The 24,499-nt window shown below is 46.5% G+C and overlaps 2 protein-coding genes across 2 annotated transcripts; both read left to right on the top strand.

The window, feature by feature from the left end:
- Nucleotides 1-8,264: 8,264 nt before the first annotated feature.
- On the top strand, nucleotides 8,265-13,626 carry LOC123103945 (nuclear pore complex protein NUP58). The gene is made up of 6 exons (XM_044525645.1): nucleotides 8,265-8,718; nucleotides 9,359-9,473; nucleotides 10,882-11,301; nucleotides 11,573-12,077; nucleotides 13,062-13,102; nucleotides 13,261-13,626. Exons 1-6 carry the CDS (start codon nucleotides 8,375-8,377, stop codon nucleotides 13,291-13,293), a joined length of 1,458 nt encoding a protein of 485 aa, XP_044381580.1. The 5' UTR covers nucleotides 8,265-8,374; the 3' UTR covers nucleotides 13,294-13,626.
- A 2,293-nt stretch (nucleotides 13,627-15,919) lies between these two features.
- Nucleotides 15,920-18,783, top strand: LOC123103944 (thylakoidal processing peptidase 1, chloroplastic). Its single transcript, XM_044525644.1, has 6 exons — nucleotides 15,920-17,065; nucleotides 17,161-17,229; nucleotides 17,321-17,389; nucleotides 17,529-17,615; nucleotides 18,157-18,224; nucleotides 18,314-18,783. The coding sequence occupies exons 1-6, from the start codon at nucleotides 16,244-16,246 to the stop codon at nucleotides 18,435-18,437; spliced, it is 1,239 nt and encodes a 412-aa protein (XP_044381579.1). The 5' UTR covers nucleotides 15,920-16,243; the 3' UTR covers nucleotides 18,438-18,783.
- The last annotated feature ends 5,716 nt before the right edge of the window (nucleotides 18,784-24,499 follow it).

The raw sequence follows: 24,499 nt of genomic DNA, 5'->3' as shown, positions 1-24,499 counted from the left end.
CTTGTCGATGCACCAGATAATATTGCTATCTCTATAGCTAATAAAATAAGTGCATTACTTAAGGTTGACACGCAGGTCATTAAAGTGCAATCATATGGCTCCAGCCATCATGCCGAATCATGACACGCAGGTCATGTTAATTACATCATATAGTCATCTCATACATAATCAAATTGAATATGAGCATTGCTATACCACATCATATGCACATCCTGCAAAACCAAGTTAGACGCCTCTAATCAGTTTATGCAAAATTTTATTTTACGTGGCTTCTAAGGTTTTGACTTAAACCGCAGCTACCAACGTTTTATCATCAAGTATGATTATTCAAGTTGCTATATTAACATCTCGGGGTGTATGAAACACGAGATAATTAAATCTCGAGCCCCATACTAAACTTCGTCATACGCATGACCCCCGTGCAGATCATATCTGCAATGCCCTTTCATCTGTGAATTTCATCTTTCTTTTGACTATGGCAGAACCCAAAGAACTGATAGCACTTCCATGATAATCAGGATCACGGATTGCCAGAACTTTGTCAAATCCTACCATGTTGTCTCGAGATTGAGCAAACGCAAATTCTAGGGAAGCAACAAGAACGTCGGGTAACTGATTTCATCTGTCACCCGCATAAATAATTTTCGGCAATATATCTCATCTATTCCAAAATTATATTATGCAATACCCATACATCTCCATGTATTCTAGATCGTAACCTGCATCTACGTATAGCACGGCTCTTGATGCCACTGTTGGGGAACGCGACAGAAAACGAAAATTCGGTATAGCGAGCACGCCCAGGACCACTATGGAGACTGCATACAAGGTTTGATCTGTTCCGTACCGACTCGAAGCGCAGCAGAAGAAGAGTCGGTGGAGATCGTTGGTGCAGATCCCCGCAGCTAGGATTTACAACCTCCCAACCGCAAGGATGTACTCCCTCGCCGGACAGCCCTTCGGGAGGCGGTCGGACAGTCCCCCGGACGATGTCGCGGACAGCCCTTCGGGAGGACCCTCGAAACTCGAACGGAGACTCGGACAGCCCTTCGGGAGGACACTCGAACAGCCCCTCGGGCAAAAGACTGAAACTACAACCTCTCTACGGGGTTGCACACATACGGTGCCAGCTATCCGGCAGGGCTTCGCCGTCCAGAACTAGTTCCTGCCGAAACCCAGACAGCCTTACGGCTCTACGAAACTCTTTTCGTGGGAGGGAGAGAAGAAGCCAGATAATGCATGGCATGTGTATGAGAGCAAGGGGATGAGCTTTGGGCTGCCCACTCCTCCTCTATTTATAGGAAAGCCAAGGGGTAGGGATGGCCCACAAAAACCCAAAATGCCCATGCAAATGTCACACATGAAGGGCATAATGGGGAGGGAAGTGGAGCTCCATGGAGCCCCACACATGTGGCCGGTCAACCCCCTTGGGGGCCCCCATGAGGAGCATGCTTGGCCCCCAAGCCCTTCTAGAAGCCTTTTGGAAATATCCCAAAAGGTGACTCACCATAAAATATCCCAAAAAGCATTTTCACTATTCACGACGACATTTTTCAGCGTCCGTTCGAACTGAAAATATTTATGTGGGCTTAGAACATTTCCAGTACCCACCATAATAATTTTCAACGCGTTCCGAAACAATTCCGGTTTTAGTGATTTTCATCTGCGAAACGCATCTGAAGTGGCTCCGGCAGCTCCGGAACATTTCCGGTTTTTATCTCAGAAAATTCCAAAAAGCTTCCAGAATGATTCTGGCACCCTCCAAGAATTATCAGGCATTTGCCGAAACCAATTTGACTTAATGGTATATCCCGAAACAACTTTTCGGTATCATTGAAACTCATCCGATGACCTCTCTCTGCGGTACGATTCCGCTGTCCGAAACTTTTCCGGTGTCCAAAACTTTTTCGGTGATTTTCTCTCAGACTCCCTGTCTAGTATTCAGCAGATAGATGACCCTTAAGTGTGTGACCCTATAGGTTCGGTGAAGTATAGACATGACCTGGAACCTCTTTCGATCAATGATCAACATCGGAGCCGTGGACACCCGTATTGACCCCTATACCCACACGAATGAATATTCGAGTGAACCTCCAGTTGCCTTAAGCTATTCCTGTTGCTTCGCGATATGTCACAAACACCCGAGGTGAGATTTATTGCATTCCTGTGGATCAACAATTTGTCCACCATGCAAGTTACCTCGTTACCGGTTTTGTTCTCTTTTCTCCTTTCCGTGTTCCGGCATCCCAGTGATCAAATCACAATGTGTCTGGCCAGACGATGATGGACACCGTTACACCGAGAGGGCCCGAGTATATCTCTCCATCGTCGGAGGAGAAAATCCCAATCTTGAGCTATCTCGTTACTTGCCATACTTTTCCGTGAACCCGTAAGCCGTCGTAATAGCCACCCAGTTACGGATGATGTTTAACATACCCCAAAGTTCACGAAGCAAGTATGAAGGAACTCGATACTCTCATGGTCTAAGGAATTATGCAAACATTGACTTCTTTGTGTTATTAACCATTAACTTGTGACGAATGTATCTCATAGCATAACATCAAATTGGGTCGATACAACACAAGTGTTCTACTAATAATTGTGCCCTCAAAATTACCGGCATAGTCATGCCCATGATCAGGAAAACAGGATCATCATGCAATACTTGAGCCAGTCATAGAGGCTTGACTAGGAATACATTTTACCGTTTATTATCCCACACGTGCACATGAGTTTCCCTCCAAGCCTCGTTTTATTTGCAGACTCGAGAATCATTGCAGTTATAGCATGGAACATAAACCTTCATTACAAACCAGGAGATACAAAATAACTGATATTACTGCCTCTAGGGCATATCTCCTACAATCTATTCACAGGGTCTGCTGTCAGTGTTTGCATTATGTCAGATCAGAGTGACAGTCAGAACAAGTTAGAGGAGCAGGTTCACTTGAGTGAGGGCACTAGTCCCTCTAGTAGCTAAGATGATGGCAGCAGGAGCACACCCAGCAATCTGCTAAAGGCTACCACAAGGGCCAGCAAGAAAAGAACCTTAGAGTCAGAGGATGAGGACTATGTGGCTGAGGAGGAAGAAACCATCTCAAAGAGGAAAGTCCTGAAGAAGGAATATGGCACAGCTGCTGCCACAAGCCAGGGATGAAGCAAAAGGTTCCTGCCAAGAGAGCTCCGATGCCTAAAGCCAGAGCATCCACTCAAGAGACTTTGGGATCTGCACCCAAAGAGCAGGTTGTGGCAGAAAATAAAAGGAAAGAGAGGGTCAAGAAGACCACTGCCAGAGTGCTTGGGAGATCTTCAATCATGAGAGACTCTGAAGAAGAAGAAGAGGAAGAGGATGCTGCACCAGCACCTAAAGCTCAAAAGCTTATGGGAGATGCCATAAGATCAGGGGCTGCTCCATCTAAGCCCAAAGGAACTCCTAAGCCAGCTGCTCCAAAACCCAAAACTACACCCAAGAGGAGCACCAGGAACATCCCAGCAGCAGAGAAGAACAAGACCCCAATGCCTGAAGCTGCAATGGAAGAAGAAGATGATTCTGTTGTCTTGAGGAAATTGAAGCCAAAAATTCCAGATCACAATGATGCTCATCCAGTTGCAAAGAACATGAAAGTCAAGAAGGACTTTGGTCTAAGGCTATGGAGAGAGTCTGATACATATGCCACCAGGAGAAGGACTGCTGTGGACTACAGGTTCCATACAAAGGAACATCAGGACTTCTATGAGACCATCTTGCTTGACAAGAAGCCCATAGTGTGTGACATGAGATGGGTCGATTGGTCATTCATTGAGGAAAATGAGGATCACTTCCCTGGTGTATATGACAGCTTCAAGACTTGTGGAGTTGATGAGTTTGTGGCTCAGAAGCTCGCAAAATGGAATGATGAGCTCATCATGCAGTTCTACTCCACGACTCACTTCTACCCAGATGGAAGTATTGTCTGGATGTCTGAAGGTACGAGGTACCAGTCCACAATTGCAGAATAGGCTAAGTTGATCAATGCCCCAAAAGAGAGTGAAGATGACTTGGATGTCTATGCCAACAAGAAGAAGGATCACAACACCATGGCACACATGTACAAGGAGATCCCAGATGCTGCTCTTGAGACACACAAGTTTGGATCTGTACATTACCTTCTGTCAGGCTTGCTAACTATCAACTGGATCCTCAGGCACACTCTCTTGCCAAAGTCAGGTGATCACAAGATGATCAGAGGCCATGCAATTAACTTGCTTCACATCTTTGATGTCCCACAAAAGTTCAAAGTCATGAGCCTAATAGTGGAAACCATAAAGAGGACAACTGCAGATCAGAAGAGGAGTTGTGGGTATGCCCCACAGATCCAGGAGCTGATCAACTCCAAGATGGGCACTGGCACATATCTGCTGGACAAGGAGCATCTGCCCATCTACCCAGACTTTGAGGACAACATTATGGTGATGGATGAAAATGAACCATCTTCTGTGCACGCACAAGCCAAGCAGGAGAAGGCAAAGGCTAAAAAGGCTGCAAGGATGCCAACTATTGAAGAAGCATCTCACTACCTTCTGAAGAGCAAGCAATATCAGCTTGGCTACTTGATTGCCTCCACTCTAAGGATTGAGAAGGGACTGGCCACCTTGACTCAAAATCAGGAGAGTTTGGAGAGGATCGTGGAGCAGAAGTTCTATGACTTAGATGTGAAGGTCACTGAGATCCAGTCAGTCATTGAGAAACTTCAGGATGAAGTGGAGGAGAAGAAGGGCAAGACAACCACTGATGCTTTTGCTAGAGTGCCCAGAGGTCAGAGGTCTGCTGCAGTGCCTATTCTAGACACCAGAGCTACTTCATCTGCACCAGCTACAGCTTCAGTGCCACCGGCTCCAGCATCTACTCCACCAGCTCCATCTACATCGACTGATGCCTTCGTTCTTGGAGTTTTGTCTACACCACCACCTAAAGACCAAGCCTGAGTGTCGATCTAGCACTATGCATTTTTATGAACTTTTTGGTAACTTGTTGCCAAAGGGGGGGGGGATGTATAGATCATAGGCTTCGAGAGAGAGAGAGCGTTGCTTTTTATTCTCTTTTTTTGTTTGGTGGTTAAACTTCGTTTATTTGCTTGGTTGAGATACTTCGTACTTTGTGCTTGCTTAGATGATCATGTGTTTGATCATATGCTACCTTAATGCTTGTTGGATGACATTATCCTTTTATATGATCATTCATTTTGCTTGGTGATGAGTGCATGTATTTTAATTATTATCATTTTGAGCACTCCACCAAGATGTATGTGACATGGAAGAGTAACCCATGATCCTAACTCTTTGTGCATTTGCAGTCCAAATCAAATCTTAAACTATGCACAAATTTAGGGGGAGCTCTTGCTTTTCACATACTTCTCAAAGCGACAATGTTTTTCACTCTTATTATCATTTGTCGAAGCTTTGATCTATATGTTGTCATCAATTACCAGAAAGGGGGAGATTGAAAGTGCAACTATCCTTGGTAATTCCTAACACACATAGCTCACTGAGCTAATGCTATTTCAAGATTAATATCTCAGGAAAGCTCAATGATTGGCATGGCATGGATGAGAAAAAGTGGACCCCTCAAAATGCTAAGGACAAAGGATTGGCTCAAGATCAAAGCTCAAGACTCTACATTTTCTATTTTAGTGATCCAAGATCACATTGAGTCTATAGAAAAAGCCAATACTATCAAGGAGGGATGAGGTGTTGCTTAATGAGGTTCTTGCTCAAATGCTTAGTGATATGCTCCAAAACCCTCAACTACTTTCTCACATCCACATATGACCTAAACCAAAATTCAAACTCGGCCCCGCCGATTCTTTTTATCCGGCGCCACCGAGTTTCAAATGTCATAGCCACTGCCACAAACCCTAGGCAAATCGGTCTCATTGATAGGGATCTCGGTCTCACCGAGATGGGATTGTAATCTCTTTGTTTTCCTTCGTAACATTTCGGTCTCACCGAGATGAGCGATCGATCCCACCGAAATTGCAATGTAAACTCTCTGTTTTCCCTTCATAACGTTTCGGTCTCACCGAAATGAGCGATCGGTCCCACCGAGTTTACCTGACCAACTCTCTGGTTAGCTTATTACCAAAATCGGTCTCACCGAGTTTGTGTAATCGGTCTTATTGAGATTACATTATGCCCTAACCCTAATCATATCGGTCCTACCGAGTTGCATGTCGGTCCCACTGAAAACCCTAACGGTCACTAGCTTTGCTGAATCGGTCCGATCGAGTTTAACCATTCGGTCCCACCGAGTTTGGAAAGTTATGTGTAACGGTTATATTTTGTGTGGAGGCTATATATACCCCTCCACCTCCTCTTCATTCGTGGAGAGAGCCATCAGAACAAACCTACACTTCCAACCTATATTTTCTGCGAGAACCACCTACACTTGTGTTGAGACCAAGACATTCCATTCCTACCATATGAATCTTGATCTCTAGCCTTCCCCAAGTTGCTTTCCACTCAAATCTTCTTTCTACCAAATCCAATCCTATAAGAGAGAGTTGAGTGTTGGGGAGACTATCATTTGAAGCACAAGAGCAAGGAGTTCATCATCAACACACCATTTGTTACTTCTTGGAGAATGGTGTCTCCTAGATTGACTAGGTGTTACTTGGGAGCCTCCGACAAGATTGTGGAGTTGAACCAAGGAGTTTGTAAGGGCAAGGAGATCGCCTACTTCGTGAAAATATACCGCTAGTGAGGCAAGTCCTTCGTGGGCGATGGCCATGGTGGGATAGACAAGGTTGCTTCTTCATGGACCCTTCATGGGTGGAGCCCTCCGTGGACTCAGGCAACCGTTACCCTTCGTGGGTTGAAGTCCCCATCAACATGGATGTATGATAGCACCACCTATCGGAACCACGACAAAATATCCGTGTCTCCAATTGCGTTTGAAGCCTCCAAACCCTTTCCTTTACATTCTTGCAAGTTGCATGCTTTACTTTCCGCTGCTCATATACTCTTTGCATGCTTGCTTGAATTGTGTTAAGATCGCTTAACTTGTTCAAAGTTGCTAAAATCTGCCAAGAACTAAAATTGGGAAAAGGCTAGATTTTTATTTGGTCAAGTAGTCTAATCACCCCCCTTTAGACATACTTTCGATCCTACAGCTATCTTCCGCGCCTCAACCACCTGGAGCGTTGGCAATGGCGACAAGTGCAAGTTCTGGACCGACTACTGGATCGACGGACGACCGGTGGCCGAGATCGCTCCTCAACTATTTCAAATGATCCCGAAGAGGCGACGGAAGATTCGCACGGTCAGAGACGGCCTATCCCAGTGTTCCTGGGTGCAGGACATCCATGGCGCTCTTGGCCCTGCCGCCATGGTGCAATACATGCAGCTCTAGCGGGCGGTGCGCCACATTCAGCTCATCGACTCCTCGAACACCATCTGATGGCGCTGGACTACCTCGGGCATCTACTCTGCCATCATGCTACCAGGCCCTCTTCCTTGGAGCTTGCGAGGAACCACATTGAAAGCTCACATGGAAATCTTGGGCACCACTTCGCGTCAAGTTCTTCATCTGGCTCGCTCTGCAAAACCGGCGCTGGACGGCGGAGCGTCTTGCTAGACACGACCTGCCTCATGAACCCGCGTGTGCCCTCTACGATCAAGAAGACAAAACGATGCAGCACTTGCTGGCTGTCTGCTCCTTCTCCCGCCAGGTGGGGCATGGTATTCTTGCTTGGGCTAGATCTCCTACGGACCTGCCGACCGTAGACACCGACTTCCTTGCGTGGTGGGCATCTTCTTGAGCCCTCGCGCCCGCTGCCGCGCGTAAAGGATTGTCCTTCCTCATCATCCTCACCGCTTGGTGGATTTGGAAGCACCGGAACGGCTGCACCTTCGACGGTGACCGACCCTCCGTCTCTCACCTATGCTCCACGCTCAAAGACGAAGCGCGTCTGTGGGCTCGGGCTCGCGCCACCGCAATTGGTAACATCATCCCACAGACCTAGGATAGGATGTTGAGGGGATGAGCAACACCATCTGTTTGCTTGACGACCACTTACATGCCTTCTTTGTGTACATGGCATAGTGTGTCGTCTTAATCTCATGCTGTAAACACTCTCCTTCTATCAATGAAAAGGTACGCATCCTTAGCGTATTCGCGAAAAAAAAATCGCTTTTGACTCTTCTACCCGGGGGCAAAACCGTAAAGTTGTCCACTCCGCTCCTGATTCTCTTTCCGGTCTCCTAGGGTTTAAAGAACTCGCCGAGCCCACCCCACGCGGCCCAGAGCCCACTAACTCCGTCTCGATCTCCTCGTCCCTTTATCCCCGGCTCCCCGCGCCGCCCTCGCCGGAGAGGAGCCCCTCCGCCATCCGCGGCAATGGCGTTCTCCTTCTCCTCGCCGGCGCAGCAGAACCCTTTCCAGACGCCAACGCAGCAGAATCCGTTCCAAACCCCAGCGCCGCAGAACCCATTTCAGACTCCGTCGCCGGCGCAGACTCAGGCGCCGGCGCAGTCGCCTTCGCCGTTCCAGTTTAACTTCCAGCAACCCCAGCAGCAGCAGCAGCAGCAACAACAACAGCAGCAGCAGCAGCAACAGGCCGCGCCGACGGCGCAGCCTCAGCAGCAGCTGATGCTGTATACAAAGGAGGGGAAGCCCGCAGGGTACAACACGAAGTGGGATGAGCTCCACGCCGACTCGCAGAAGGCGCTGCTTCAGATCGAGTATGGCTTCCCTAATTTTTCTTTCTATTTTCCGGTAAAAAAAAGTATGCTTCTTTTCTGTGTGATGAGTTGGGGCGTCATTGGTTACAATTTTTTTTGGTTAATCTCTTGGTTTGCTCCAATTGATTGGAATCTCACCCCTTGTTGTTTACCCAATTGTGCCATACCTCTATACTAGGTCAGCTTAGTGAAATGCACTGTCGTTGGGTTGGATGAGTGGAGTAGTTTTTATGTGCGCGTGTGATTCAAATTAAGACATTGCGCGATAAGATTGCGTTTTTCAAGTTTCCCAGGCATCAATTTTCTTAATTTGCTGAATTATTGTACTACTATTGTTGAGGGTTTCTGTTTGAGGTGGTTTAGTAGTGTCCATTATTGTTGATTTGAGGTATTGGGCGAAAGACAAGTGCTTTTGATGTTCTATATGATCTTATTTGCCAGTTAAGCTGGGTTGTTAAGCTGCTGCTTCTATTGGCATGGAGGTGGCAATTTTATGAGCTTAGGGTTACAGGAGTTTGTATCCTTCCATTATCTGTTTAGCAATTGGTGTCATACTGCTGCAGTCTACACTCTGAATTACCTGGAAGATTTTTGTGCTGAAAATACCTAGAATGTGGTTTGCTAACAATCAATCTTGTAGGGATAAAATACGGGAGTACAAGGACGAGAGTGAAAGGTTGGATCAGTGCAGTCGCCTTCATGACTCCTCAATCTCGAATGTCAATTTTGAGCTCGATGCAAGTCACATTGCTCAGGTTCGACTATTTCCCTTGCTCAAGTTTCTCATTGCATGGAGTGTATGTATCTTTGTTTTTGTCTTGTTCCATTGCTGAAACAATGAACTTTCACACATACTCCCTCCGTCCGCGAATAAGTGTACTTCTAGCTTTTGTCCTAAGTCAAAGTTTTAAAATTTTAATCAACTATATACAAAAGAATAGTAACATATATGACACCAAATTGATATATTATGAAAGTATAATTCAAAACGGACTAATACTAATTTAGTGCCATAAATGCTGCTACTTTTCCCTCTAAAGTTGGTCAAAGTTTTAAAACTTTGACTTAAGACAAAAGCTAGAAGTACACTTATTCGCGGACGGAGGAAGTATCCATTTGACCACTGGAAGATCAATGAGCTAGTGAAGTGCAATGGAGACAAATAGCATTGTGCTTATTCACCTTCAACTCTCAATTGGAAAAGATATTCGTCTGCATATTTGATATCATAAACTTGACCCAAGAAGAGAATTGTGTGTTTTGTCACTGCCTAGCGCCTATCTCACTTAAGCGCATGCATAGCATGATTAAGCGCTAGGCGGTATGTGTCACCTAGTAGTAGGACCTAGGCATTCCTTTTTTTCCCCACTGGAACAGAGTAGCCTGAATGTTGCGTATTATTTTGTACTAGTTCCCTGAATGATGGACATGTATCGTCTTAGCACAGAGTATTCTGTAATGGAATTTTCCCAGTAAGCAATATTAGCAAGACTGTAAGATATGCAATTTAATCGTTAGATGGTAAAGCTTAGTTCACAATCAGAAATTCCTCTGTCAGGAATAGTGACTAAACTGTCTCTTGTAAAAGAAAAAAGAACGTTTATATAGCTAAATTAATATATTGGCACAGAAATGTAAATAAGTTTGTGAAACAGTGCAGGCTAAGGGTTATACCTTAAGATTGGGCCAGCCATTATATTTTTGGAGTTCTGCAAAAGAAAAAAAGAGAGAAGAAAATTTGAAGTTAATATCCCATGTAGCATTGAATATTTTATTTCGAAGTAATGGTCCTTGTATTCCCTATGAAAGCAGTCCTCTTGGACACTGGCATGGTCTCCAAATGCAACTTCTGCCACTGTTTTTTTATCGTAATATAGTTGTAATACCCCACAGAATTACATATTATGGAAGTACCTTTTCATGACAAAATTCACACATACGATTTTCATCAAGTATCTAAGCAATTTAGAAGATATTGGAAGTTCTGTCTCGGCCTCTGTCCTCCAGAATGACATCTGTTTTAGTCCATAACTGTAAGCATATTTGTGGCAATAGGGAGTGTTATCTATTCCTAATTGGGTAATACATACGTTCATAAAGCACATGCTACCTATTCCTAGAACATCCCTCCTTGGGCAGATAATTATTCATTTGCTTTAACAGGAACTCGCAGGGACTGCAACCGTAATTGAGAGAGAGAAGGTATCTGTTCAGGAGTTGATGACTGTTGTCAATGAAATGATGTGGAACACAGAATTTGCTATTCGCTCATATATGATGTTGAGACCAAGGTTCCTCAAATCAGCCACAGGTTCTTCAAATCCTTCTGGACCTGCTGGAGCTCTGCCCAATCAGCCTGGACCAACCAATGATTTCTATAGTGGCGTCCCAAAGAGGCCTTCCCTTTTTATGCTGCAAACTGTCAACAAGTTTGAGAAGTATCTTGACGAATGCTGCAAGTGGATTACTGAACTAGAGCAGCTGGTTCAAATCGAGAGCAATAAAAGATCATCTTCTTCTGTGGAATCTCTACCAAAAGTTATGTCGAATGTGCATGACTATTTCATCTATGTCGCTTCAAAGGTAACATCTTATTATTCATCTATGTTACTTCTATGGTGACACCTTGTTTATACGGAAATGAGAAATCTAACATGTACTGTTCAAATTAGTATTTTTGAAGTTGCGAACATGATATCTGTCATTTATTGTTGATTATTAGTGCCTATATATAAGGCAGTTAACTGATGAATTTTCTAGTAAAATCAAATAGTATATGGACAATATAAGAGGGGGAAAAGTTTTTGTTATTGTGTCGATGGAAACTGAATATCTGATGTTACTTTCTGTACAGGTGGAAAATCTTCATCAGTATGTTGTGTCGATGAAAACTGAATATCTACATGGTCAGCGCCGTCTGGGCAATGCAAATGATCCATTTCTAGAGGCAAATAGAAGAGAAGCAGCCAAAGAAGAAGCAGCTGCCAAAAGGGTCCATCCGACATTGCACTTGCCTGCTCCTGTACAGCCCACAACACAAGTTGCTTCACCAGCAACAAGCCAACCACAGCAATCTTTGCTCCCTTCTGGAGGAACTTCCTCGAGTGCCTTCACAGCTTTTAGCATGCCGGCCTCTGCTCCATCCACTTCAAGTCTCTTTTCAACACCAACAACTTCAAGTCTCACAACTAACCTTTTCGGTACAACTGGATCAGCCTCGCTGTCCACACCATTTGGGACATCCTCCACTCCCACTCTTGGATCAACACCAACTCCGTCTGGATTTGGGGGTATCACCCCATCTTTTCCTTCAACACCTGCTTTAACTGGAACTTCACTATTCTCTACGCCATTTGGAGGTACTCAAACTTCCTTGTGATGTATGTTACTTGATGTTCATTTCAATTGACCTCTGGTCATGAGGGTAAAGGTTCTATGAGAAATGTCAGTTGCACACAGTAAAACCAAAATCGTTTTATGTGCTGTACTGCATTACTTTGATGGCTCTCCCAGATCCGAATGGTTTGAAGTGTTTAGAAATTTGCATTACTTTGATGACTCCCATAGTTTTCGCTGCAATCTGAATGTATCCTTGCTGCAAATTGTTAGTATCAGCAGTTCAGCACCGCTGGGATCTTTAAAAATCTTGTACAGTATATGCTGCAAAACCGCTAATCTTGTTATTTGAGGCGACATGTTCTCAGTTGAACGCTGAATCCCTATGGTGATTCCCAGCAGTTTTGGCGTGTCTGCATTTTTCTTTCTTATGGCATATTTCCCCTCCAAGGCAGTACTCATCATCGGCAAATCCGAATGTATCGATCCGAGTTGAGACCCACCTACAGAAATTGATCCATCAACGGCTTTTTCTATAGTGGCAGGAAGTCTCCAACTCATGAGCAGCTAACTTCTTTTTCTGAGCAGCTTCATAAAATTTATAGACCTGTCAATTTCCTCCTGTGTACTGCCCAACACTAGACCACTATCTACAGCAGATTTTACTAGACTAGCAGAATCAATGGAATTGCAAATAGCATATCTGTTAGTTGTAGCTGCAATGGAATTAACTGTGTCATCTAAATGTTAATACCTTAGCGCAATCTGTTGATGACAGCACTAGTGTACGTGATCTGTGCATCAGTACTTCAGCTAGTTATAAAAAAGCTAGCATGTCTGCGCATACACTGACACTGCTTTACTTTACGTCATTTTTTAATTTGATTTGTTAGTATCGTTACTGCCCATGTCGTGACTCTATACTTTCAGTAGAACTAAACAATGTTTTCCCTTGTTAATTCATTTCTGTGATTTGTATGACATTCCATTTGTGTACCTACCTACAGGTGGTGCTACAGCTTCCGGGTCCAGCTTTGGTGGCACATCTGTGAGTAAAATTCCCATCATCTTACGACAGCATCCTTTGTTCATTAGCAGTAGTTGACAATGCCAAGCACAAGTTTTTTGTTTGTTTGTTTCACACACGATGTAGTATGCTGTCAGATCGTCAATCTCCTCACACCTTGTTATTTTTGTTCGGTGCAGAAAGGGAGGTCAAAGGCCCGAGGCCGGCGCTAGACGTGACTTGATCGGCCGTGAAATGCGGGCGGGCGCCTCTTGTATCTCCTGTCTACTGAGAAAAGAAAAAACTTGTAATTAATTTTCCAGGCAATTCTACCGGTGGAGCTTGGGTGACTATCTATCTTGTCAATTGCCTGGTACCAGATTCATTTGTCTAACGCTTGTTGTTAGCATCGTTCTGCCTGTGGACTATCTATCTCAGTGCTAACAGAGCTAAGCTTCCTATTTTTAGAGGCAAAGGTTGTAAACTTGTAATGGCACAACTAGTTTGTGATTGTCATTGCAGAACCTTGGTCTTGCAGCCTGTCTAGTGTTTTATTTATTTTGTCATCACTGGAGCATAAATTTTTCGGGGTTTCTTTTCGAGTCGGGCTGTTGGCTGCTGGGCTAGGAGAAAATTGACACTCCTTCCAGTGATTCTCATTGCTTATTGTTATGGTGATGATGAAGCTGCTACGACTTGTCTCGTTCTGGGGAACGGGCACGCAGGTCAAAGATTGTGTTATGTTAATTACTCTTATGTGGCACTCTGCGTGTGGTGTCGTGCATGGATGCGTGAATGCACGGCACCAGCACTTGAGTATGAAGCCTTTTTTCTTTTTCTCAATTCTGTTTCTCGTTTTGACTGGGACGTCCTGATGAGTGAAGCTCCCGCCTTTGTGCACACAAGGGGAGGAGGGTTGACACATTGAGAAGCTAGTTTTCAACCCAAGCATATGCATATCCATTTCCCATTTTTGAACGAACGAACTCGGCAGTGTTCAGCACGTCACGTAGGTAGTAGAGCTGGACAGTTTCTTCTTCTTTTTGAAACAAAACAAAGAGCTGGACAAATCTAGAAACCCTCGTGACCGGGAGAAGGTCCGCTGCTGTTCCTTCCGTGTAAGTTCTACTACTAGTCATTTCCATACAGGGAAAGGAAGATTCATCCGATGACCCAACCTCTGGTTGGTGCGTCTAACGTTTCACTACATCCGAACCTGTCTAGATTTTCACTGACACGCCGTTGTTCTTAGTACATCGTTGTGGCAGCAGCGGCACGGTGGTCACCTGATCGCGACGGATCCTTCTTCCTCCCTGATGAGAATCGTCAGCGCTTACGACCTCTGCTGCTCCCGGTTTTCCTGTTGCAGTTATCCGGTCGATTGGCAGCAAAGCAATTCTGATTGCCACCGTGCCCAACCAATCACTGGCCAGAGAGGCCTCACTCACCGTCACTGGGGCCGAGAAGCAGCGGGGCGATACCGATCACGTGGTGTAATAAAGCGACGAGCCACTACGCATAAACATTGCTTCACGTTACCGTCAACGGAGCTACACATAAACATCTGTACTCTGCCATCTGCAGCGGCGTTTCCTTCTCTGAGAGGTAGCGGCCTGGCCTGTCCGGTCTAATTTGTCTCCGTTAAACTTTCCAGTCGTTATCTAGGATCTTTTTCCTCTTCCGAAGGATCTCGATCTTGGCCATTCTCCTCCATGCTTCATTTTGGTTTGCAATTCTGTAAAAACCCAGAAATTATATGGGAAATGATAGTAGAAAATGCCATGGTTTGCTACACAACCTTTGGACAAACGAACGGTATTCTTTTAAACTGGTTTCCTACGCAACCTTCCCAGTGGCGGTGCCAGAAAAATTGTCTTGTGTAGTCAATATGAATTTGTGTGGTCAACTATATGAATTTACACAAATTTATTTCAATATTTCTACACCTATAAGCTAGTTTCACCCAAAAGCTGGGTAGTCAATTGACTACCCAGCTTGTACGTGGCTTCCCCACTGCACCTTCCTATAAAAATTGACTACCATTCGCATGTATCCGAGACATTTTTTTTGTCTCGTCTAAAAGTAAATCCAGCAGACTCAAATCGTCATGATAACTGCTAATGTGCTTTTAGTAATTAAAAAAACCACGAAAATAGAATCATCGTAATTTATGAGGCGCCCTCTATATCTGGCCTCTCAATCTCCAAATTTACGCCTCGGAGCCAACTTTTAAAGTGCGCTTCCTCCAAACCAAATTGTTTGGCACAAAGGAGATTTTCACGCGGGAATCGAAGAGGGATTGGAGGGAAATGATGTTTCATTGACGAGTGAGTCACATTAATACGGGTGCAACCAATACAAAGACGCCGAGTTTGCGCATCACCTTGACGGTCTTCATATGCACATGGAGCGCGCTCCATATCCATTTTGATGACGGTTCGTCTCTACCAGAGCTACTCTAATCAACCATTCGCACTTTTCATATTTTGCAGTTGTCTGCTTTACCTTGCATTCCTACAAAATCATCGTGTCTTTTTCTTGCTTTCTTACGTTTCTCGACCATGCGTTCCATAGACTTCCTAAAAATTGATGGTAAAAAAAAGCTCGATGCACGATTGCAAAGACAAACATATTATTTCCTCTCGCGGTTTCTCATTCAGTAAAAATGATGGTATAACAGTTAGTAATAAGTTTGCTCATTTCTCACTGTTTTCTTCTGTCGTTGAACCCATTTCCAATAGTAATTACCGGGAAAATTCTCAAAAATGTGCTTGGGGCCAGTGGATGTCCACCTCATCGTCAACAGTGAGCGCGCACGCGTCTATATACAGCACCCGCCCGTCGCCTCGCGCTTTCCCTCCCCCGCAACGCCCACATCGCCGCTTACCTCATTGACCGCCGCCGTTGACCTCGCCCTCCGGCGAGGCCAACTCGCCAAGCACTAACCCCCCCGCCGCCGCCGCCTGACCCCGCCGCACCTCCCCCGAGCCAGCGCCGCCCGACCCACCGGCCTCTCTCCCGGCTCGCCGCGGCCTCGCCATCCCCCGCCCAGCCGCCCCGCCAGTCGAACCCCGGCGGCATGGTCTGCAATCAGTAGCCGATCGCGTCCCCCGTTGCTCGTTCTCCCCCGACCGCCCAATCCAGCTCTTCTCGGTAACACTACGGCTCCTCTGCTTGGTCGCCATGGCGATCCGCATCACCGTCTCCTACTCCGGCTACGTGGCGCAGAACCTCGCCGCGTCGCTCGGCCTCCGCTGCGGGTCCTCCGCCTCCGCCGGGTGCCGGTTCCTCCAGGAGGGGTCGTGGCGCCCCTTCTGCATCTTCACCTCCTCTCGCCACCAGCCCGACCGCCTCCGGGCCAGCGACGGTGACCGCCATGACGCCGCCGACGACCACAACCACCCCAAGCCTCAGGCCCTCGCTGCCGCCGCCGCTGCCGCCTCCGGAAGCCACTCTCTTTTCCCTTCGAGGCCCTACTCTTCGTCCAAGCCGCCGCCGCCGCCGCCTCTCGCCGTGGGGTTGCTGTCGGTGCTCGCCCAGGGTTCGACGGCTGGGATCTCCGGCGCCGCGTCTCTGGCCGGATCGTCGTCGATTTCGATCGGGCTGTTCAACCCGGCGCACCTCCTCCCGTTCTTGCAGACCGCGAGGTGGCTCCCCTGCAGCGACCTTGCCCCCTCCTCGTCTTCGGCGCCATCGTCCCCTCCTCCCTCGCCACCGCTGCCTTCGATCCGTCCCTCCAGGAAGACGTTCAGCGGTGTTCCACCCGCCGGAGCTTCCGCTTCTGCTTCTGGCGCGATTGCCCGGAACATCGGTGCTAGTGCCACAATGAGCAGGAGCAACTGGCTGTCCAAGTGGGTGAGCTCGTGCTCCGACGACGCCAAGACGGCCTTCGCCGCCGTGACCGTGCCGCTGCTCTACAGCTCCTCCCTTGCCGAGCCGAGGTCCATCCCGTCCAAGTCCATGTACCCGACCTTCGACGTCGGTGACCGGATTCTCGCCGAGAAGGTAAAACATTTTAGGGAGGATTATCTGATGATTAATTTGTCATTTTGCTCGCTCTACTTGGTTTCTGATCTTTGTTGTAATAATGTGATCTGTAGGTGTCATATGTGTTCCGGGAACCAGAAATCTTGGACATTGTGATCTTCCGTGCTCCCCCAGCTCTTCAGGTATGATGATTTCCACTCTCTCCAATTTAGTGTTTCCATGGTTCATCATACTGGTGAATTTGATGCTAATTTGAGTGCAATGTTATGGCAGGATATGGGGTACAGCTCCGGTGATGTGTTCATCAAGAGGGTTGTGGCCAAGGGAGGGGACTACGTCGAAGTAAGCTTTTATCCCAGTGGTAGTGCCTTGTGTTTGTTTCTTTGCGTTGCTACTAGTAATTTGTTGTGCTTGTGCTGCAAAAAGTTTGATTCTTTGCTCGAGCCGAGCTATAACAGTTGTTCACTTGGTTCTTCGATAGGTGCGTGATGGCAAGTTACTGGTCAATGGGGTACTTCAAGATGAAGAATTTGTGCTGGAGGCACACAACTATGAGATGGAACCATTGGTATGTTTATCTTCTGTGTCTAGTCTCTAGTGTCTCTGCCACCGCGTATCTTGTATTCTGTGAGCTATGCCATCATTGTACATTATATGATCTTTGAACATTTAGGCCTTTTTGCGGTTGTTTTGCTAAATTGAGCTGAATTCTAGGACCTGTAGTTTGTTAGTAGAATACGGAGTATTTACTAATGCAAGTAAGATTATTCTGTTAGTGTCTAAAGAAGAAATCTTTGTAACAAACTTTTATACCTACGAGCGAATATAAATAAATAAGCGCTTATGAAAAGCCACCACAATGACAAAAGGAGCCTTAGCTGACATGATCCCATTGAAATGTTTGATTTTTGGTCAAAGCAAACAGAATCTGAAATTTTAGAATGAATTTGGCATTAAAAGTATCAATTGCGCCGCATACCGGCCCACTAGTAGCAGAGAATATTTCACCCAGCGTTGCATATCTCCTTGCATATTCATACATGACAATGCCTATAGAAATGCCAGCCTCTCCGATTTCCGCGAACTAATCGCTGCTGTTATTCTTGCAGCTTGTGCCGGAAGGGTATGTGTTTGTGCTGGGAGACAACCGTAACAACAGCTTAGACTCCCATAACTGGTATGCTCCGAGCTCCATTTTCATCCCATAAGCTTCAGCTACATAGTAGAATCCAGGTTTGATTACTTTTGTGATCTGTGGTGTTTCAGGGGGCCGCTCCCGGTGAGGAACATACTCGGCAGATCCGTGTTCCGGTACTGGCCACCGTCGAAGATAACGGATACAAGATACTACCAACCCGATGCGGCGCTCTACGCGGTGGGGATGTCGTGACGACACGTGCCTCCGGCGATGCCGTGGCAACCAATCCTCTTGTTTCATCGAGAGTTTGTATTTAGAACTGTGAATGAATTCCCGTTCCGTTCGTTTTTCGCTGCCTACTGGCAGGCGCTTGTTAAAAGACCACGAAAAGCTTGGTTATGTGTAGAGACTAGAGAGCAGCTGCTGAGGGAGCATTCATTCATTCATTTTGCTTCAGAGCTGGACGATTTTTGTTCTGCTTCCAGCAAGCTGGCTGGGAGATGTAAGGTACAGTATATTTGAAAAAAGAAAAAAAAATGTAAGGTACAGTATATTAGAAAAAAAAGACGAATGCAAATGCAATGGCCAGCTGCTCTGTGGTTTTTCGTGTGTGTACTGAAACAGCTTTTTTTTGCTTACTGTCGAAACTGAGCTGGCATTGTGATTTTAGTGTAGTGAAGTCTGAGTTTCATCTGAATCACGGGTGAATTACTGCACTCTTTTAGCGTGAGCTACTACCTCCGTCACGGTTTAGAAGGCGCGTTTGGAAATTCTCTGGGACCTAGGTGGTTATCTATTGGTTATGAGACGGGTTAAAAAATAACATTCGCACTATGCATGCATATAGAAATAGTATATCGGAGTACTAATTAGCTACTAGAAATAAATGCAATGCGCCCTAAACCTTGTCTATTGTGGAAACGCACGCAAATTTAACTATGTCTTCTAAACCGTGACGGAGGGAGTATTACATTCTCTATTTTATTTAATGGGAATTACATTCTCTTTTAGTATGACGTGAGTTGTGCCGCAGCCAACGATTACCAATGGACCATTGGGTCAACTCCATGCCCTTGAGCAAAACAGAGGGTCGGCCCATTCCCATCCCAGGACCCGACCCCTGGCCCGTCTTTTGGCAGCATTGCCCCTTTTCACGCTTCATCGTCAGCACGCGTGCGCAGCACCTGCGACGCCCAGGCCGATCGGAGCTCCCGAACGGGTCCCTGGCGCTCATGCACCCGTGCTCATGGGCCAGCCCAAGAAGAAGGCAAGTGCTCATGGGTCCTGGTCGCTCGATCATGCTTGATCGCTCAACCGTCGACTTTTTTTCTTTTGACGTTCCCTCAAGTTAGGGTTTCTCTTTCCTCTCGGGGCGATCTACGTCGCCGCCGTTGAGACCTGAATTTCCCTACCTCCGCCGTGGTCCGCGACCTCTGATCCTGGACAGGGGGCGCGTCTGGCGCTCACTGATCCGGGCGGACGTGGGAGGAGGAGGCTTTTAGGGTTCCTGAAGAAGGCCCGTTTGTCCTATTCGGGTTAGGGATCGAGAGCAGATGGCATCAGATGGTGCTTCGGGTTCTGATACGGCAGGCCGATCGGAGATAGACGGTGTGGCGTCACTGATGAAGGAACTTGGCCTGCGGGAAGAGGATCTCGACGACGTAGTTTTTGATGACAAGACCGCACCGCCAGAGGCGGCTCGTTGGATTGCGCTCGCGAAGGTTCACTGTCAAATCATATAGTCAATATTGGTTTTTCAAGAACATGAGAGCTGCATGGGATCTTGCCCAAGAGGTACAGTTCAAGCCGTTAGAGGATAACTTGTATACGATCCAGTTTTCATGCTTGGGAGACTGGGAGAGAGTAATCCAAGATGGGCCTTGGCACTTCAGAGGAGACGCTGTTATCATTAAGCCCTATGATGGTTTGGCGAAACCTTCTACTGTCCATCTTGATACTATTGATATTTGGGTGCAAATTCATGATGTACCCCCTCTGTATGCTCATCTAGTCCCATCTATGGCGGCAAAGGTGGGTGAAGTTCTATTTGATGAACCACTTTCGCAAGATTTTACGGGGAATTTCCACAGAGTATGGGTGAGGATCAACGTTACTAAGCCTTTGAAGAATGTTGTCTCTATGATACGGGAGGGAAGGAGGCAAATTTACAGATTGAAATATGAGAAACTACCTGATTGGTGTGCGGTTTGTGGCATGTTAGGCCACTTATTCAAGGAGCATGGTACAGGGATCCACCCTCCATCTGCACTTGTTTTCAAGGAGCTAAGGGCATCTTGGGTGATGCGGACATGCCAAGGCCCTGGGAGTGGCCGCGGCCGTAGAGGCGGACGTCGTGGAGGCCGTAGTGGCCGTGGACACAGTGCAAGATCCGAGCATGAGGCTGCCCACGCTGGGGGAGAGGAGTTTGACGAGGACAAGGATACACAGATGGATGAGGCGGAACGCAACAAGAAGAGGACGCAGCAAACCGTGATGGAGACCTCTCAGAAGTCAGGGGGATCTGTCATCGGGGATGTGCTAGCCTTGCCCCCGCCACAGACACCATTGAGCCCGCCACCGAAGCATGAGCTGAAGAGAGCGAAAACAGGAATGATAAATGAGAAGAGTACACAAGAGAAGAGCAACAATAAAGGCAGCAAATCGTCAGATGCAACATCGGCGGACTCCCAGGTAGAGTACCGCCGGGCACAATGAGTCTCCTCAGCTGGAACTGCCGCGGCGTGGGCAAGGCCGCGACAGTCTGAGAGCTCCGTGAGCTAGCACGGAAATTTGCCCCTACCCTGCTATGTATCGTGGAAACCCAGATTGATAGAGTTAGGGTAGAAAAACTAGCAAGTACTCTTGGTTACGATAATGCTTTTGCTGTTAGTAGTCAGGGCCGGAGTGGTGGCCTCGGAATTTTTTGGAACAGTCCAATAAATATTGAAATTCTTGGTTATTCAATGTATCATATTGACTGTAAGGTGGATGAACCAGGAAAGGAATCTTGGAGGGCCTCGTGTTTCTATGGAGAAGCACAAACGCAGCTAAGGTACCAGACTTGGGATACGATGAAGGGGATTGCGTCTTTGAGTGAGCTGCCGTGGATTTGTTTTGGGGATTTCAACAAAGTACTGCGTCCGGAAGAACATGAAGGAGTCGGAGAGCGAAGCAATGCCCAAATCCAGGGCTTTTGGGATGCAGTTGATATTTGCATGTTGGAAGATATTGGCTATCAAGGTAATTTTTGGACATGGGAGAAAAAGGTCACGGGAGGAGGCTACACTCGCGTCCGTCTGGATAGAGTGCTTGCATCAGCTGAATGGGTTGTCAGATTCCCGAATGCATATGTGAAACACCTCACAACGGCGTCAAGTGACCATTGCCCGATCCTGATTAATATGGAGGATACTCAAGCTCGTCCTCCAGCCAAGCCACCTTTCCGTTATGAGGTGATGTGGGAGACACATGAGGAATGGAATGATACATTGAGACAATGCTGGATCGGTGATCAGCCGGCGCTGAACCCGGAGGAGCTACAGACTAAACTTACTAATCTGGGAAGTAACTTGGGCAGGTGGAATAGAGAGACTTTTGGGAGTGTCCGAAAGGAGATAAAACAGCAGCTTGAGGAGCTTGAGCGGCTTCGTGGGGACCCAGCAAGAATGGGGCTGTCACATCGTGAGATTAAAGTCAACGAACGATTAGTTGAACTCTATCATTGTGAAGAGCTTATGTGGCGACAACGGCCGATAATTGAATGGTTAGCTTCGGGGGATAAGAATACCAAAATTTTCCACCTTCGAGCAAGTAGGAGAAGGAAGAAAAACATGATAAAGGCCTTAGTTAATGCGCTTGGTGTTACTGTTGAGGAGCCAGCCGAACTAAAAGAGATGGTTATGGATTTCTATAAAAGCTTGTACAACACGGAAGGGGTCACATACATGGAGAGGGTCCTCCAACATCTACCTGCTAAGGTTACACCTCAGATGAATGAGATGATAGTGGCACCATACACAAAAGAAGAGGTCAAGAAGGCTCTCTTTCAAATGGGCCCGACAAAGGCAGCAGGCCCAGATGGATTCCCAGCACAGTTTTACCAAAAACATTGGGAAATCTGTGGAGATGAAGTGACCACGGCTGTCTTGATGATAATTAAAGGGGAGGAGAGCGCAGAGTGTGTTAATGACACGGTGCTGGTGCTTATTCCTAAGGTGATGAACCCGACACTCTTAACGCAATTCCGTCCTATCAGTTTATGTAACGTCATATACAAAATTTCTTCCAAAGTTATTGCAAACAGGTTGAAACTTATCCTACCAGAGATAATATCAGAGGAGCAATCTGCGTTCGTTCCAGGTCGGTTGATAACTGACAATATCATTTGTGCTTATGAATGCCTGCATTTTATGAAGCGAAGCAAAGCCAAAACAAATAGTCATTGTGCGTTGAAGTTGGACATGATGAAGACTTATGACAGATTAGAATGGCCGTATCTCGAGGCTATCATGCTAAAATTGGGTTTTGTACAACAATGGGTACAGATCATAATGAGCATGATTAGCTCAGTATCCTTCTCGGTTCCGTTCAATGGAGAGAAGCTTGAATCTTTCAAACCATCACGGGGTATCCGACAGGGAGATCCGATCTCCCCCTATCTTTTCTTGATCGCAGCAGAGGGCCTTTCGTGCCTACTAAAAAACAGTTCTCAGTCATCTGCGCTTGAGGGGATTAAGGTGGCAAACACAGCTCCCGCTGTCAACCACCTCCTCTTTGCAGACGACAGCCTGTTGTTGTTCAAGGCTAGTACAGAGGGGGCAGAGGAGGTATCTAACCTTTTGGAGGTATACTGTAAAGCATCGGGTCAGCGAATCAACAATGAGAAGTCGTCTATTTTCTTCAGTAAAGGATGTCCATAACATATGAGAGATAGTATCAAAACGATCTTAAATGTTCATAATGAGTCACTGAACGAGCGTTACTTGGGTATGCCAACGGATGTGGGACAATCCAAGATGAATACGTTCAAATATCTCAGAGATAGAGTTTGGGAGAAGGTTAAGGGCTGGATGGAGAAGCTCTTATCGGCAGGGGGGAGAGAAGTCTTGATTAAAGCAGTGGCCCAAGCCTTACCAGTCTATTCCATGACATGTTTCAGGCTGCCTAGGGGTCTCTGTGAGAATATCTCCTCCATTATCAAACAATTCTGGTGGGGAAGCAAAGCGGGGAAACGTAAACCAGCATGGGTGGCATGGGATATTTTGACACAGCCAAAGCATCTCGGAGGTCTTGGCTTTCGGGACATGGAAGTTTTCAACCTTGCGTTATTAGCAAGACAGGCATGGAGAGTCCTATGTGATCCCTCATCCCTCAGTGCACGACTTTTGAAGGCAGCTTACTTCCCTCAAACATCTCTGATGGAGGCGGAGTTGGGTAGTAGACCTTCGCAAATCTGGCGAGCAATCCTTGATGGACGTGATATGATCAGGCAAGGGCTAATTCAGAGGATCGGCAACGGGCAGACAACAGAAATCTGGACACAAAACTGGCTACCACGTTCTGGTATGATGAGGCCGATAGCACCACTAATTCCCAACCCACCACAAATGGTCTCAGAATTGATGAATGTGGTTACAGCAAGCTGGAACGAGCAGCTCGTCAGGGCTGTCTTCTTGCCAATTGATGCTGAGGCTATACTATCAATCCCTTTGTGTACACAGAATATAAATGATTTCTGGGCCTGGAGCGGAGAGAGGAGTGGTTCTTTCTCGGTCAAATCTGCACACAGGCTTATCATCCACACGAAGACCATGAGGGAGAATTGGATTGAGGAACAGGACATTACATCTGTTGCAAATAACGTTGGTGGTGAATGGAAGGATCTCTGGAAAACAAATGTACCCTCAAAGATCAAGCTGTTTTTGTGGCGTCTGGCCCGAAGTTCCATTCCAACGGCAGATATATTACAGCATAGAAACATGGCAACATCACCGTCATGTGTGTTATGTGGGGCGAGGGATTCGTGGAGACATGCATTGCTGAACTGCTCGATGGCACGCAGTGTTTGGGCGCTGACTGATGAGGCCATCTTGGATCAGATAAGCAGTTTTGACAGGAGAATGTACGGGACTGGCTTTTTGCTATGAGGAAGGCTTTGAGGAGCGATCTTTTTGTCCAGTTGACGGTCACACTTTGGGCTATTTGGGCGGCAAGAAGAAAGGCCATCTATGAGGACATATTTCAGAGCCCGTTCTCGACTCACTGCTTTGTCAAATCTTTTCTGAATGATATTGAGATAGTGAAGAAGCCGAACA

Source organism: Triticum aestivum, chromosome 5A (genome assembly GCF_018294505.1).
Source record: "Triticum aestivum cultivar Chinese Spring chromosome 5A, IWGSC CS RefSeq v2.1, whole genome shotgun sequence".
Lineage (NCBI taxonomy): Eukaryota > Viridiplantae > Streptophyta > Magnoliopsida > Poales > Poaceae > Triticum > Triticum aestivum.
This window is presented reverse-complemented; position numbering and strand designations above follow the sequence as displayed.